Source organism: Pseudorca crassidens, chromosome 5, assembly GCF_039906515.1.
Source record: "Pseudorca crassidens isolate mPseCra1 chromosome 5, mPseCra1.hap1, whole genome shotgun sequence".
In the NCBI taxonomy this organism is placed as follows: Eukaryota; Metazoa; Chordata; class Mammalia; order Artiodactyla; family Delphinidae; genus Pseudorca; species Pseudorca crassidens.
In genome coordinates this window covers 8,909,079-8,926,698 of record NC_090300.1, presented here as the reverse complement: position 1 = coordinate 8,926,698, position 17,620 = coordinate 8,909,079, and the positions used below count along the sequence as shown (strand labels likewise).

The window sequence follows — 17,620 nt, the reverse complement described above, 5'->3', positions numbered from 1 at the left end:
GAGCCAAGGTATGGAAACACACTAAGTGTCTGTCTACAGAGGAATGGATAAAGATGTGGCCTGTGTGTGTGTGTGTGTGTGTGTGTGTGTATGTATAAGTTGACTCTTGAACAACATGGGTTTGAACTGAGTAGGTCCACTTATACGTGGATTTTATTTTCAATAAATACATACTATGGTACTACCAGATCCACAGTTGGTTGAATCCGTGGATGTGGAATCATGGATATGGAGGGTTATACAAGGATTTTAGTTATTATTTTAGTTATTTAGTTAGGATTTTCAACTGCATGGAAGGTCAGCACCCCTAATAACACCCGCATGTTTCAAGGATCAACTGTGTGTCTGTATGTGTGTGCGTGTGTGTGTGTGTGTGTGTGTGTGTATATATATATATATACACACACACACACACGCACACACATACATATAGACACACATATGCAATGGGAAATTATTCAACCTTTACAAAGAAGAAAATCCTGATATTTGAGACAAAATGGATGAAGCTGGAGGATATAATGCTAAGTAAAATAAGCCAGACACAGAAAGATCAATGCCACAGATCTCACTTACATGTGGAATCTGAAAAAGTAGAACTCATAAAAGCAGAGTAGAATTGTGGTTGCCAGGGGCTGCGGGGTGAGGGAAATGGGGAGATGTTGGTCAAAGGGTACAAAGGTTTAGCTATGTGAGTAGATAAATTCTGGGCACCTAGTACAGCATGGTGACGATAGTTAATAATACTGTATTGTACACACGAAATTGCCTATGAGGACAGATCTTAAATTAAATCTCTCAGCACACACACACACACACACACACACACACACACACACACTAGGATAACTATGCAGAAGTGATGGATAAGTTATTTAGCTCGATTGTGGTGATTTTTTTTACAATTTATACAGATATATAAAAACATCTCAATAAAATTGTCTTTAAAGAAAAGAGTGATTCTCAGATTGACCTAAGCCCCAGCCCACATTGACTTCTTTCTAGGGAGAGAAGCTGTGAATTGAAAAATAAAGTAAAATCTTCTAATTTTTATTTCTTAGCCCTACACTATGGAAAATATGAAGAGGGCATCACTAAGTCATTGGCACAATTGGCAATTCATTGGGCTGGGGCATGCATTGGAAATAGGACTGAAAATATGATTAAATGCACAACAAATGTAACCCATCATTTATGTTTCTGACACCTTCATTAACTCCTTAAGATACCCTTTCTCTTCCTCCTACAAGAATTACATTTGAAGGTTGTTTTCCCTTTTCCTCTTTCTTCTGCCTATTTTATAACTCCCTCAACTGTAGCTATGCTACCATTGAGGATAAAACCCAGGTCTTAGGAGTATAAATTGAGTATGTACATAAGTCAAGTTACCAGCTTTGTTATTCTTCAGTCAGCTTTTCCTCTGTTCAATTTCTTAACATCAACCACACTATTCTAAACACACAGTGTACAAACAGGGTTCGATCAAGAACCTTGTTAATTCCTCATTCAGGCTGTATTCACTATTGTATTCCTCCTTCAAGTGACCTATTTTGCACGAATTGTCTTTGTTAGAAGGTTGTAATCTTCTTTGGAACTGGAAAATATTAATTATTCATCAGAATTACTATCACATGCACAAGTATTTGTTTACTATGCATTAAGGAAGTTAAATTTCTTATATTAATTCTGCTTTTATTCCTCTCCTCTTGAAACCATAGTCCTTTACCTCTTATTCATTGATGCATTCACACAATCCTCTGTATTACTATACTTCTATTGAGTCACTGAAATAAAATCTTGAAACAAAACCATATGTGTGGACTTCCCTGGTGGTGCAGTAGTTAAGACTCCGCCTGCCAATGCAGGGAACACGGGTTGGAGCCCTGGTCCGGGAAGATCCCACATGCCGTGGAGCAACTAAGCCCATGCACCACAACTACTGAGCCTGCGCTCTAGAGCCCGCGAGCCACAACTACTGAAGCCCTTGTGCCTAGAGCCCGTGCTCCACAACAAGAGGAGCTACTGCAGTGAGAAGCCCGCACACCAAAACGAAGAGTAGCCCCCGCTCGCAGCAACTAGAGAAAGCCCGCGTGCAGCAAGGAAGACCCAACGCAGCCAAATAAATAAATAAATTTAAATCAACTATACTAAAAAAAAAAAAAAAGTCTTTTTATCAGTACCTGTTTTCTCTCAAGTAAAATCTTGAATTGAAATTTATGTTCATGTGCTTTCTCCTCCCAAGGTTGGCAAATTTTAAGTGACTAGTTAATGTCTTGGTCATATCTCTGACTTCAGTACTGTACCTGACACAAGTGGTTGCAAGTGAGCAGTGCATACAGAAATATGTCTTTTGTCCTTCTACCTGCGTGATTGTATCTTCCTCAACCTGGATATAATCTTGGCGCTCATTTCAGTCCCCAAGAAGGACTCTAAGTTCACATAAAATGTCAGTAAGCAGAGTTGTCTTTACTGAAGATTCCACAGGTGAGATGTAAGGGGGAATTACGGCACACATTATTACAAAGGCAACGAATTAAAAATTCATATTAGACATGTCTATTTCCTCTACCTCTCTTATCCTCGACCCCCATCAAACAATTCACTTTCTGACCTTTCTGGCTTGTAGTCCCCAGAGTAATTTGCTCTTCACTTTCCTAGGTTCAGGCTGGGCAGGTCAGTTATATCCCAGCTTCTCACTGCAAATCAACATATGTAAATTCATTAGGATGTTCATCCAACAGTGAGCCTTACATTTAAGGCTACCTCAGATCAACCTTGGAGATATACTGAAATTTTGTTGGAAACCTAAGTGACAGGGCTCTTTTTTCCTACTTCTGTTGAGTTTCCTTATTTGTGTCTAGATTTCATGTTTTCCACATTTTCATCCCATTTCCTTTTTATCTTCCAGAAATTCCTCACCATTTTACTCTTCTCAAGTGTGCAATGCTGCTATGGATTTATTTACTTTTGTTCTCAAATTTCTTGTGTCACGTCACTGCAGTTTTGAAAACAGAAGAAATACATGTATCTGGGCTGGTATTTTTGAAAATTACTTTCTTATCCCTTATTTAAAGACTTAAAATTAACATTTTTAAGGTCTACTTAACGATTAATCTATTGTACCATCTTAAACACACACACACACACACACACACACACACACACACACAGGCTCATACCACTGCTTAGTGTTTCTGAGAACCGTGCAAAAAAAAGATGAAGCGTGACATACCTGGGGTGGAGCTGTAGAAACTGTGAAGCCAATTTAAATAGGATTTGCCTCCAAGTGCAAAATAACTTTTAAGGAAAGGGGAATTCATACCTAAAAGAATCCCGTCTTTATTACCTACTAGCACTGTCACCATGGGCAAATTACTTTTAGGGGAAGTATAAAGGAAACAGAACAAAATTTTAAAAAACATACTTTCAAACCTAGAAAAGTGGGGAAAATGTTTATTTTTCTAAGATTGGAGGGTAGGGAAACACTAGGACTGGAAGATGCTTCTGTTGGAAATGGTTAGTGACTGAAAGAGGAAAAAGGTAAGGAAAGAAGAGGTAGTTCTACCCATGCTAAACATCTGAAGTTTAGATGGACCGAAAAAATTTCTTCTGCAGTCCCAGTTTATACCACCACTGCTATAAGCCCCCAATTCCTGCAATTCTTCAAACGCTCCCAAATATATACCCCCATATACACACAGAGAATCACAAACTGAAATCTCTTCTATCTCAAATAAATTCTGTCCTCTAACTAAATGGCATGCATTTAATTCATCCTTTTTTCTCGTCAAGTTTCCCTTAATGGTCATTTCATCTAATTTGTCATGGATAACAGGGGTCATGAAGAACTAGAGTACACTTTTCTTGGGCACAGTGGCATGGTCTCCTGACAGGAGTCAGCCTAGATTATCAACCTAAGTTTGTAAAACCTCACCATGACCCCAGTAAAGAGGGGTTTCTTCAGGACACAGATTGCATAAAGAAATCTCTATGTTGAAAAAGATGTTGTCCTTCAATGGAATTAATATTAAGTCCAGGTGAAACAAGTAGCTAATGACTAGAAATCTATCCCTTTTGGAATAATCAATGTGTTTTCTCTTCAGGGAGAAAAAAATCAGTAACCAAAGCCAGAGACCTACTCAAAATTTGAACATAATAAATCAGCATTTGTTACTTTTCCCCATATTTTTATCCCTCAGTAATAAAAAATAAACTTAGAAGACTCAAACAAGAACAAAATAACTTATTACATAATGTTGGGCAATTTAACATCAGCATTTTTTTTTTTTTATTTTCTCCCCCTGGCCGAACCTTCTAAAGGGTATGGTTGATAAGAGAGAAGTATGAGCAAAGCAATATTCCTTATTGCATGTCATATACTAATACAGATATGATATCGTTAAGAAAGCAGTTTTCATTGTTAAATAAAATGATCTCAAAAGGGAATACTAAGAATCCACAAATGTACTGGCAAATTCTAATTAGTTTATTGACATTCTACAAAAGCATGAATAGTACTTGGAGATTAAAAGATGAGACAAAATTATACGTAAATGAGAAATTTACATATATTATATGTGTGTGTGTGTGTGTGTGTATGTGTGTGTGTGTGTATCAAGGCTTGAAGTACCAGAAAATTCTATGAAGCTATTTTGTTTTTATTAACTACCAATGTTGCAGGAGAAGGAACATCTTGTAAATAGAAAATCTACTGACACTTTTAACCTCATCTGGGATAATCAATGGAAAGAGAAAAGAGAATAGATCAGTGAAAGCTAGAAAGTAAAATTTTATTTAGCTTCTCTGTTAAATAAAAGAAAATGTAATGCTAAGAGGAAAGATAAGGGCAACGATACTAGATTTATGTGCTACAGGACAATGATCACCAAAAGAGTCTGGAATACTGTTAAGATAAAACTGAATTATTTGATAGCAGTTTCAGCCCAATAAAACTAGAAAACCAGGCTTATTAAAATAACTCAGATATGACAAAGACAGTGTGTACAAAGTAAAGCTGCCACAATAGGTTGACTTGTTACTCGATACTTCAACAAGCATTAATCGGAGCTTAACCATGGTGAGCACTGAAATTGAATTAAATTAGTTGGCCACAGAAGCTTTCAATACCCTGAAAGTTGTACCCTTTGTAATACGTATTCCAAAACGCTCTTATGAATCAAAGAAGCATTTTTACTCTTATGTTCAAATTTCTGTCTTCTGATAAAACCCCTTGTGATATTTCATTTTAACATTTCATTTTATATTTCATGATAATACTGAGGTTTTTCCACTACAGAATATATCACATAGTTGGAAAGCAAAATGACAAATGTGAGTAAAATTCCAACGTTCAACTAGAAATCTCAACTGCATTATTAATTTCTTTACAGTAATATAAAAATATGCAGTCATAAAAAGGTGATCATATATAAACACTATTATGCTATAATGCATGTAATATTGTACATATATTGTTTATTCATATTTATTTGCATACCTGGTAGAATGGTGACAAAAAGATTAGAAGTAATTACCTTTGTAGGATTCTTGGTGATTTTTGTTTTATTTTTTGTACATTTATGTACAGCTCAGAGAGGACAACATTATTATCACCAGAAACTAATCATTATTTGCAAAACTTACATTCCTCATAAATATAAAAATAAAGACTTTTTCCAAAGAGAAAGTTAGTAAGTCATGCAGTTTGTACTGGAATTTCTTTGGTTTATAGTTTTCATGAAAGGGTAAAGCGTGGAATCTCTGGAATATGATAAATTCAACACATTTAAGCAACTTTTTTTTTTTTAAGCAACTTTTAATTATGGAATACACTGCTGCCCCTTCTGTATCTCACCTCATCTTCAAAAAGTGCACTAACATAAACATAAATGTATTTCTGGAATAACAGAAAATACAGTGATAAATTACACTGCACAAAATGTCCTCAGCAGTTATGTTGGTAAAGAAAATTTAAGGAAACATCAGTTTTATTGTAATAATGTAAGTTAAGTGCTTTAAAAATGACATAAAGTCAATCGCATAAGAAAATACCCAAATAAATGGCATAATTTTGTTGACAGCAGAATGTAAGTCTGCCCTGGAGATGAGGGTTATTGCTTCTAATGTAGACATGGGAAACTTTACAAATACAAAGAGTTACTCTTTGGCAAGTATCTTAGTCCCTTTGATTCTTGGCTAATTTATTTGTGAAATGGATGCAGTAACAGGTGCTTTGCAGAACTGTTGATTGGGGTTCAATAAATGATGTACATAAAATACCTGGAACAATAAATACTAGCTCAGGGCTTCCCTGGTGGCGCAGTGGTTGAGAATCTGCCTGCTAATGCAGGGGACACGGGTTCAAGCCCTGGTCTGGGAGGATCCCACATGCCGCGGAGCAACTGGGCCTGTGAGCCACAGCTACTGAGCCTGCGCGTCTGGAGCCTGTGCTCCGCAACAAGAGAGGCCACGATAGCGAGAGGCCCGCGCACCGTGATGAAGAGTGGCCCCCACTTGCCACAACTAGAGAAAGCCCTCGCCCAGAAACAAAGACCCAACACAGCCAAAATTAATTAATTAATTAATACACTCCTACCCCAACATCTTCTTAAAAATAAATAAATACTAGTTCACTTTTTGTTCCCTTGGCATTTTTTATGATAAAGCTTAAATACAGGCATTAAATGGAAACTACATATGGGGGAAAGTATTAAATGCTGTTGCTTTGGCACAATGAAACATATTGTGCATATTACTTATGAATATATAGTAAGTATTGGTGATATCTTAGGTGGATTCCCAGCAGGCAGACTCTGAGAGAAAGATTTTGGGGGCAAGTGGTGGATTAGGGATCAGGAACTGAGTGAGAGGCAGGAGGAAAGTGAACCTGGTGGAGGGTGGGCTGGACTTGATAGAATTGCAACTCTGGCATCAGCAAATCTGAAGCCGGAACAGCCTTTTGAGGCAAGAAGCTGGGAGGTTTTGCTCCAGTAAGGGAGCAAATTCAGGAGGAATTCAGCAGGCAGCACTCCCTATTGGCAGGAAGGACCTGGGTGTCTCGGGACAGCACACATGCAAGTGGTGGACACGTGTCCTAGGTAACTTTACCTCTGCCAAGAGGGCAGCAACTGTCAAAAACTGAAGTTAAGTCTCACCTGTGGGAACCATGGCCTCCTAATTAACTAGCACACATGACATATTTTCACTGTGATCTTCAGAAGATCATTTTCCCTGGATGACATGAGAAGCGACATGAGAAATGCCACATTTTGCTCAGAAATACAGAAACCGTATTTTTCATAGGGTGGTGTCTCTCTTGTTCATTCTTGTTCTCATATATTAGGATATGCCTCTAGGCATGCAATTATATAATGTTCTACAGTCATTCAGGACTGAAGTGATATTTTTTCCCATGTAGACAATCTCCAAGGAATAATAATTAGTTCCATTTCTATTATTTATGTTATTTGCATTCCTCAAAACAAGTAACGTATAAGGTTGGAAGAATCTAGGTAAATATCTCTAGTATCTTATTCCTTTTTTGACACTACATGTGTCAAAATATATATATATGTATATTTTGGGAATATATATATATTATATTTATAATTTTATTTATTATTTATAATAATATATAATATATATAATATTTATATATATAAATATAATATATATTTCCCATTTGAAATCTAAACTGAGTTGGTTTTCTAAAGGTAGAAGAAGTCCACAGCAGTCATATGTGTGTGTGTGCATCTTCAAGGAGAAGGCTATCTCCTTCTCTGTCCCATTTCACTCTCTAGATAAACTAAAAATGATACTGCTCTCGACTAAAAACTTATAGGATCCATGGTTCTTGAGAATTCCTGACTTTAGCTTTGTCTCTGTGTAGGTAAAGGAACGACAATTAATAAGTACATAAGGCTCAGAATTGGGCTCCTTTCCTTTTCCCAACAGGTCTGAAAAAGTACATTTTTAGAGTGGGGGGACGGAGGGATATTTAAAAGAAATAATACGTTGCTATATTAATGTAAAGTAACAACTAACTCAGTTGTGAGTGGATTGTCTATAGTTAGATCCACCTGGAGTTAGTGGTGAGGGCTCCTCTGAAGTATGATTTCAGGTCAAACTAATATGACCTAAACCAAGTGCTCCTGTTAATGCATAATCATTTTTTAAAATAAATGTATTTATTTTATTTATTTATTTTTGGCTGCGTTGGGTCTTCATTGCTGCGCGCGAGCTTTCTCTAGTTGCACCGAGTGGGGGCTACTCTTTGCTGTGGTGTGTGGGTTTCTCATTGCAGTGGCTTCTCTTGTTGCGGAGCACAGACTTTAGGCGCATGAGCTTCAGTAGTTGTGGCATGTGGGCTCAGTAGTTGTGGCGCATGGGCTTAGTTGCTCCACGGCATGTGGGATCTTCCCAGACCAGGGCTCAAACCCATGTCCCCTGCATTGGCAGGTGGATTCTTAACCACTGTGCCACCAGGGAAGCCCTCATTTTTAACTGCTTTTATTAATTTAATGATAATAAGAACCTTGAAAAGATAATATATGTCGAAAATGTAGCAATAAAATTTGTTAAGCACTATATTGATCAATGCACTATTGGGAATCTGATAGAATTTTACTTTTTATATTCTCTTAAAATAATTTTTCTCCTTGAATAAAGAAAGGCACAGTTTCTACAGAATATTAATTTTGGGGAGACAGTATACTTTAGAATACACCTATTTAATGAATAACACCTGAGTCTGATTTCTAGTTTGACCATTTAACAGTTGGGTGACCTTCAGTACAGGATTCAATTGACATTATCCTCAATTTCCACATCTGTAAGAGGAAGATAATGGAAATAGCTCTCTGGTTGTGAGGAAAAAATAAATAAGAAAATGTACATAAAGCCTTTAGTATAATGCTAGCCCACAATATGTGCACTGATGTAATTATTTTAAAATATTTGATTTGAGGAAAATCATTCCTAGTATTATGATTTGAAAGTTGTTGACCATCCTAAATTTCATCTGAGACTAGCTCTGATATGAATTTCTAAACCAGGCATGTCTCTTGAGTTTCTTTCTGTGATGTAATTTATTGCTTCTCTGAAGAGGTTTGTAAATATCAACGTAAGTGAAATAAAACACCAAAGCTGACACCACTAGCACCACTGAAACTGAGCAGGACCTTGTAGGGCTCCTGGGCACAAACGCCTTTCTGTGTCCCTCATATCTTGATTACAGAAAATAGGCTTCATTCAGCCTCCATGACCTTCCCTGAGTTCCAAACAAGCAGGTTCAAACAGTTGCTAATCAAGGAAGGGAGGGATGCAGAGACAAGGGAGGAGCAGTCAAGAAACAACAGTGCAGCCTCGGGGCAGGGTCCTGGTTCCCCCTCAAGGGATACACGTCACAATATCTTTGAGCTGTTTTGCAGATACTGAAATCCCCACCAGGTGGGAGAAGTTAACTGTCTGCTGCCCACAAGCGCGGAGACCCCAGACGGTTGGAACCAGAAGGTTGATGATGCCGACTCCCGCTTACCTCCCCACCAAACCAATCAGAAGAATGTCCACGAGCTGACCACGCCCTGCTCCTTGAACACCATAAGACTCCTCACAACCCCCTCCAGGGCGGGGCACACAGTCTTGAGGACATTAGCCCATTGTGTCCCCCTTCTCCTGGCAAAGCAATAAAGCTATTCTTTCCTACTTCACCCAAAACTGTCTCTGAGATTTAATTCAGTGTCAGGGAAAGAGGCCAGATCCTGCTTCCCCACCAACACCAACTTAAAGAAAAACTACTTGAAATTGAATCATGCTGTACTTAAGATGATTTTACTTAAATGACAGGGAAAAGATTTTCCTTAGGAGATTCAAAATAGAGACTGTGAAATCCATATTTTTAAACATGATTTAATAAGTACATCTGCCTCACTAGTTCATCTTGGGTCTAGGCAATTTAGTAGTTCTTATTTACTTTCTGATGACGATCTTTATTTTTTACATCTTTTTCACTGATAAGATCCATGATTAACTATTTGACATACAAAAGAGAAACAAGGAGTCCTTTCTGTTAGAATATTCCAGTTCATTCATAGTAAAAACTACAAAGCAAGGTAGAAATAATTGCCTTGAAGCAAACTATGAAATTATATTTGTCTTTGATCTCAAATACTGGAACAGATCAAAATTCAGTCTCATTTTTAAATGTCATTAAAATTTAGATAAAATATACCTTATCGATGAAACATGAAACATCCAACCAGACCACAATATTGTAACTCTTTGGAGTTGCTATTGTTTCAGCTTCCCTACATCCTGCGGCAGAATTCCACCCTTCCCTCCCTCACCACTCCATGCTTTTTCTAATAACCTTCCATTCTTTTCCAAAAGTATATGTGTGCTATTTTAAAAATCTGCTTACTCCTAAATTCAGCTTATACTTTTAAAAAGCAGTCTAAAGTGATTAAGCAAACCATGAATTTTCACCAGCAAATTTAAACAATCTGTACATACTAATAGATCATATTTTATTGGTTAAAACACCTACCTGAAAAGATGGGTATTTTTTTAAAATCAATTGCAGTCTTACTAACCAATTGAAGCCCCAACATGCACAAAACAAACATAAAAAGCATTGTTTTATATAAAATGTAAAAGAATGTCCATTTCCAAATAACTATATTAAAGTCAAACATCAAGAAAACCTAATGTCAACTTTTTCAAATTATCATAAATGTCCTGGTGGGTCAAGATCACAATCCTAAAAAATTTAAGCATAGACAACAAATAAAGCTCCCCTTCTCTCTCAAAAACCTGTGAGATATTCTTTATTTTAACCTACTAAGCTTTTATTTAATGTTTTTCCTGGTTTTAAAAATACAGATTACTCTACTCTTTTATTTCCCCATCTGCAGGTACACAAATAACTTGATGATGTAAAACTGAGAATATATCTTTAGAAACACTTACCATTGTCGCTTCTCACCATGCCATTGCTGAGCTGTTTTAATCTTTTTTGATGTGATTTGCCATTGTAGTGGATTTGGGCTTGAGCGGCCGAATTCAGCTGAATGTTACACACGTTGCACAAAGTGAAATTGTTATGTTTCTTTTCTTTTTCTGGTTTTTCTTCAAAGTCATCAGGTAAAAACTCAGCCTCACTCTCTCCATCTTGTGCACATGCAGAAGCTAGGGGCGCAAAGAAAGTTATGAACAAGCCAATCAAGATGCCTGGATTCCTATGAACATTTGGGTTGTACCTTTTTGAATTGGAGTTTTCATCTTTTCTGGATATATGCCCAGAAATGGGATTGCTGGATTATATGGTAACTTTATTTTTTTGTTTTTAAAGGAATCTCCATACTGTCCTCCTTAGCAGCTGCACCAATTTACACTTCCACCAACAGTGTAGGAGCACTAAATACACACACACACACACACACACACACACATACACAAAATGGAATAATATTCAGCCATAAACAGCGAGAAAATACTGCCATTTGCAGCAACATGGCTGGACCTACAGATTATCATACTAAGTGAAGTCAGTCAGAGAAAGACAAATATCATATGATATCAGTTATAAGTGAAATCTAAAAAAAACGATACAAATGAACTTATTTACAAAACAGAAATAAACTCACACATAGAAAATAATCTTATGGTTACCAAAAGGGAAAGGAGGGGGAGGGATAAATTAGGAGTTTGGGATTAACAGATACACACTACTCTATATAAAATAAACAACAAGGTCCTACTGTATTACAGAGGGAAGTATATTCAATATCTTGTGATAAACTATAACAGAAAAGAACCAGAAAAACAACATATATATATATGTTATATATATCTGAATCACTTTGCTGTACACCTGAAACTAATACAACATTGTAAATCAACTGTACTTCAATAGAAAAAAAATAATACAAATTAAAAATAAACGAAAAGATTCCTTATTAAATCGAGTAGCAAATAAGCATTGTCCCAGACACTTAGAATTCAAAATTTCCACTTCGTCCCATTTTAATAGGCTGCTTTCACACTATACATTACACCTTTATATCTTTCTTGGGATACAAATGGCAAATGTTTCACTTTGGTTTTTTTTGTTGTTGTTTGTTTGTTTGTTTTTTGTTTTTTTTTGCTGTACGCGGGCCTCTCACTGCTGTGGCTTCTCCCATTGCAGAGCACAGGCTCCAGACGTTCAGGCTCAGCGGCCATGGCTCACAGGCCCAGCCGCTCCGTGGCATGTGGGATCTTCCTGGACTGGGGCACGAACCTGTGTCCCCTGAATCGGCAGGCGGACTCTCAACCACTGCACCACCAGGGAAGCCCCACTTTGCTTCTTCTATGTCAAACACTGTGTTAAATGACAAATGGTTAACATGCATTATCTCATTTAACCATCATAACGATGGAAAAGGAAACAATGAATAAATTATAGTTTTTTCTGTTTCATAACTAAAGAAACTAAGGTTTAGAGTGTTTAAATAACTCACCTAGGGTCACACACCTAATAAGTGGTATCTTTGGGATCAGCATTAGGTTTTATTTATCTTCATATCACAAGCTCTTAATTACCATGTTCTTTACTAAGTATTAATGTATTAGATATTTCCCTTTTGATTTCAACAACTAAATAAAATTATCTTATTTTCATGTTCCTTACCAACTAAGTAAAATCACTTACCTTTGGATGGACGCATCCTACATATATAAAAAAGCTAAAATTGTTCCAGTACCTACAAATGTATGTTTTGTGCCTCAAATACATAAGAGGTTCTGAATATCCAAGATACCTTCATACTCAGGGTGCAAGAAAAGTGTGACAGATCTAAGGATTATTTTGGAATACATTATTTTTGGATAAATATAAGCTTTGTATGCTCAAATCTAAGAGAAATGGGCAACTGACAAGTGCAGAATCTCTGACCTTGAGATGGTAATAATTAAAGCAACCATTGCAATACATATCTTACTGCTTATGTATAAATCACTTAAAAGAATACTGGCTCCTTTCTAAGATTTTTCTGTGCTTTTACTAACAGGACTCTGCATAACTTTTACAGTCTAGATATGATTTTCCATTCCAATTTTCCAGATTCTTCAAAGATCTTTTCATAGTCTTTGGAAATATTAGCAGAGGAGAACAATCATTATTTTAACATGCATTTATTAACTGCCTACTGGGTGGCAGGCACTCTCCTTGATGCTGGAGAAAAACTGATGGGCAAGACAAGACTAGAGTGGTCCTGCCGTTACAAAACTTACTGACAATGACGGGAAGAACATGGGCTTTGGTATCAGGCAAACGAGATAACAAATGCCAGAATAATTTTGACAATGTGTAAGTAGTTTGTCAGTAAATGATGAAAGAAAATCTAACTACTGACTCAAGCTAAACACCTAATACTTGAATCTCTTAATGGATATTGAAGTATCCAATTTTTAAAGACAGTAAAAGCTTTTAAGTATATAATTCATGCTTTTTGGTGGACTAATTTATTTAAAATACACTAACCTCTTTTCAAAAAGGAAACTTTATCTTTCTTACTCAGGTGGCTGCTATTAGAATAATATTAAATACACAATTTGAGTGGTCATATTTAAAAGAAAATTTAGGGACTTCCCTGGTGGCGCAGTGGTTGAGAATCGCCTGCCAGTTCACGGGTTCGACCCCTGGTCCGGGAAGATCCCACATGTCGCAGAGCAACTAAGCCCGTGTGCCACAACTCCTGAGTCTGCGCTCTAGAGCCCATGAGCCACAACTACTGAGCCTGCGAGCCACAACTACTGAAGCCTGCGCGCTTAGAGCCCGTGCTCCGCAACAAGAGAAGCCACTGCAACGAAAAGCCCGTGCACGGCAACAAGGAGTAGCCCCCGCTCGCCACAACTAGAGAAAGCCGGCATGCAGCAACGAAGACCCAACACAGTCAAAAAAATAAAGAAAGAAAGAAAGAAAGAAAAGAAAAGAAAATTTAGAGGCTTTGTAAAATTATCACATAATTTTAGTTAAAGGAAAGTACATAACTATATTTATTAGCTTTTTTTATTTCATATAAATAAAGCAGTTTAGGTATTTACTACAGGTTGTATTCAGAATGTTTCAAAACTTTTTTCTAGAGTTAATTTGTATTTTTAAAATCTTTTATCTCAAATATCATTAAGTAATGAAAATGATTAAATGAAGGTGCATTTAATCACTGTGATGTTCTATAGGCAATAAAAACAGATAGGGAAAATTATATAACATGAGAAATTATTTCTATACAAGTGAAAAACAAACACAAGATGTAAATTTACATATAATATGTTTACAACTATGTAAAACACAAATAAGACTTAGGAAAAGTATTAGTAGTCATTGATTCTGGATGATGAGATTAGAGTTGGCTTTTTTCCCCTTCATTTTTTTCCATATTTTCAAAATTGTACCTAATGACCACTTATTACATTTATTATGAAAAAATAAATCAATATATTTGAAGGAAATAAGCCAAAAAAAGAGCTTGTACTAACCTACTGAATGAAGGTTTTATGTTTATCAGAACAAGGTCAAACTACACAGACAATCCCAGTACACGAGTCCTTGTGACACAACATTTTTGAGAAATACATGTATATGTTTGGAGAGAAATAGTTTCTTTCTTGATTATTTCCATCTTGACCTATAAAATAAGAATGTTGGCCAACGATTTAGCAGGGAAAATGCTGGAGAAGAAATTTCCTTCCAAGGCTATAAGATTTATTTGCTTACATGTGAGGAGTTCCCTTATCACAAAAGAAAGTGACAACTATACCACTTGAGTCAAAATTGATTTTGCACTGGGAGGGGGAGGGGCAAGGATAAAAACTCTTAAAGGAAAAACGGAATTTCAAATTAACTCTTGTGTGACATCAAAAAACATGTACAGATTTTGAAAGAAAACTGCTGTTATTTCAAATGGTACTCTCTGAAATAGGAAGCGATATGAATGAGTAATTTTTACTATTTTACTCCTAATATGGTAAAAGTATCATTTAAAGGCTGGAAGGGAAATTTTGCTCCTTTAAGATGCATTGAGAAAAACTTTAGTGGTCACCATCCACAGGCTCTTGGCAACTGGATTGAAACCCAAAATATTTTATCAATTTATCTTTTTTTTTTCCCCCACCTAACCTCCATGTCCAGAACCACTAAAATGCTATGAAAGTCTGTTGCTTCACACAACAATGTGTATCCACACTGCATCATGTAAACGGTTTAAACACTAGGATTACCACAGGAATGATGACTGTAGGAATCAGGTATTTGTCTGTATATATTTTTTAATTCTGTAGATGTGGAGCTGAATTTGCTCCTACAGAGTCAAAGAAATAATTAAAAGGTGGCATACATCGAGAACTTATCTTTGATCATCCATATTAAACACTGTACCTGAGCATAACTTGAGAAAAATAAAACTGGAAACAATATTTTCTTTCCCTAGGAGCAACATGCTTGTTGAATCTGATTTCTAGTGCATTGTTTTGACCCACTTTAGAGCCTTCTGAGATAAAAACTGAAACATCATCACTTGTACCAAAGCACCAGCTTTTGGTATGAAGGTTGTCCTAAAACTGCTGATCTTCAAGTCCATTCTCTATGTCTACCTCTTTATCCCTGCCCTGCAACTAGGTTTATCAGTACCATTTTTTTTTTTGCTGTACGCGGGCGCCTCTCACTGCTGTGGCCTCTCCCGTTGCGGAGCACAGGCTCTGGACGCGCAGGCTCAGAGGCCATGGCTCACGGGCCCAGCCGCTCCAGGGCATGTGGGATCTTCCCAGACCGGGGCACGAACCCGTGTCCCCTGCATCGGCAGGTGGACTCTCAACCACTGTGCCACCAGGGAAGCCCTATCATTACCATTTTTTAATTTTTTTTTTAGATTCCATATATATGCATTAGCATACGGTATTTGTTTTTCTCTTTCTGACTTACTTCACTCTGTATGACAGACTCTAGGTCCATCCACCTCACAACAAATAACTCAATTTCGTTTCTTTTTATGGCTGAGTAAATATTCCATTGTATATATATGTTACATCTTCTTTATCCATTCATCTGTCAATGGATATTTAGGTTGGTTCCATGTCCTGGCTATTGTAAATAGTGCTGCAATGGGGTGGGAGGGGGAAGCTGGGGTGAAGTGAGAGTAGCATCGACATATATACACTACTGAATGTAAAACAGTTGGCTGGTGGGAAGCAGCAGCATAGCACAGGGAGATCAGCTCGGTGCTTTGCGATGACCTAGTGGGGTTGGATAGGGAGGGTGGAAGGAAGGCTCAAGAGGGAGGGGATATGGGGAGATATATATATATATACACACATATAACCGATTCACTGTGTTGTACAGCAGAAACTAACACAACATTGTAAAGCAATTATACTCCAATAAAGATGAAAAAAGAAAAAGAAAAAGTGCTGATAATCTCTTTCCCACCTCATCCCAGGGTAACAGGTTGCACCCCTGGTGAACCCTAAGCTTGGTGTAACCCAACTGATTAAAAGCTGGGGAAGAGACACGGGAGTGAACTGAAGGAGCTCCCTGTGAACACAGCTAAATAACTAAATATATTATTGGATTATAACCCCAAATATAAAATATATATCGGTGAGAGTACATACTGATTAAAAAAATTAAATGGGGAAGAAGATACAAACCTCCCATATAGGAGTATCCCCAATCATTAAACAGATGCTCCTTCCTCAAGGAGGGCTGGAGTATGACTCCCAATTCCTTAAGTGTAGGCTACATGTCTAGTGACTTGCTTCCAAACAGCACAGTGTGGAAGGAGAAGAAAAAGTCACTCTGCAATGGAGAAGCCTGACAAACACGGCCTAAGCTGTGTAACTAAAGCTAACACCAGTGCTACATCCTGTTAATGACCTGCATCTTTGATATGATGGGTGGAGAATGGTATTTCACCTCTGCGGTCTTCCTCAGAAAAACACACAACCCAAGTCAAGCCGTGAGAAAAACATCGGACAAACCCAAAAAGCGGGACATTCTACAAAAGATCTGACCATTTCTCCCGGAGACCGTCAAGGTCATTAAAAAGAAGGAAAGTCAGAAATTATCACAGCCCAGAGGAGCCTAAGGAAATATTAGGACTAAATAAAAGGTGGTGTCCTACACAGAAAACAAGCGTATGGTTACCAAAGGGGAAAGGGGAGGGGGGATAAATTAGGAGTTTGGGATTAAAATACACACACTACTATATATAAAACAGATAACCAACAAGGATCTACTGTATAGCACAGGGAACTGTACTCAGTATCTTGTAATAACATATAATGGAAAAGAATACAAAAAAGAATATGTATACATATATAGTTTTTCACATATAACTGAATCACTTCGCTGTACACCTGAAATTAACACATTGTAAATCAAATATATTTCAATAAAAATTTTAAAAAAGCAACTGACTGCACAAATAGAAAATAATGTGGTGTCATAGATGGGATCCTGGGAAAGAACAAAAACACTGGTGTCAAAAACCCTAATAAAGTCCAAATAAAGTATAGAGTCCCAGTAACATTACTGTTCTATTACTGGTCTGTTAGTTGTGACAAATGCACCAGACCAATCTGTCAA

The 17,620-nt window shown here is 37.0% G+C and overlaps 1 protein-coding gene across 4 annotated transcripts in view; it reads right to left on the bottom strand.

The window, feature by feature from the left end:
- Positions 1-17,620, bottom strand: part of ZNF385D (zinc finger protein 385D) — a 944,809-nt gene that overhangs the window by 710,944 nt on the left and 216,245 nt on the right. For all 4 annotated transcript variants that reach the window (XM_067737373.1, XM_067737371.1, XM_067737372.1 and 1 more), the window contains exon 2: positions 10,966-11,184. In XM_067737373.1, the coding sequence (XP_067593474.1) occupies positions 10,966-11,184 (219 nt within the window). The remainder of the gene's footprint in view (positions 1-10,965; positions 11,185-17,620) is intronic.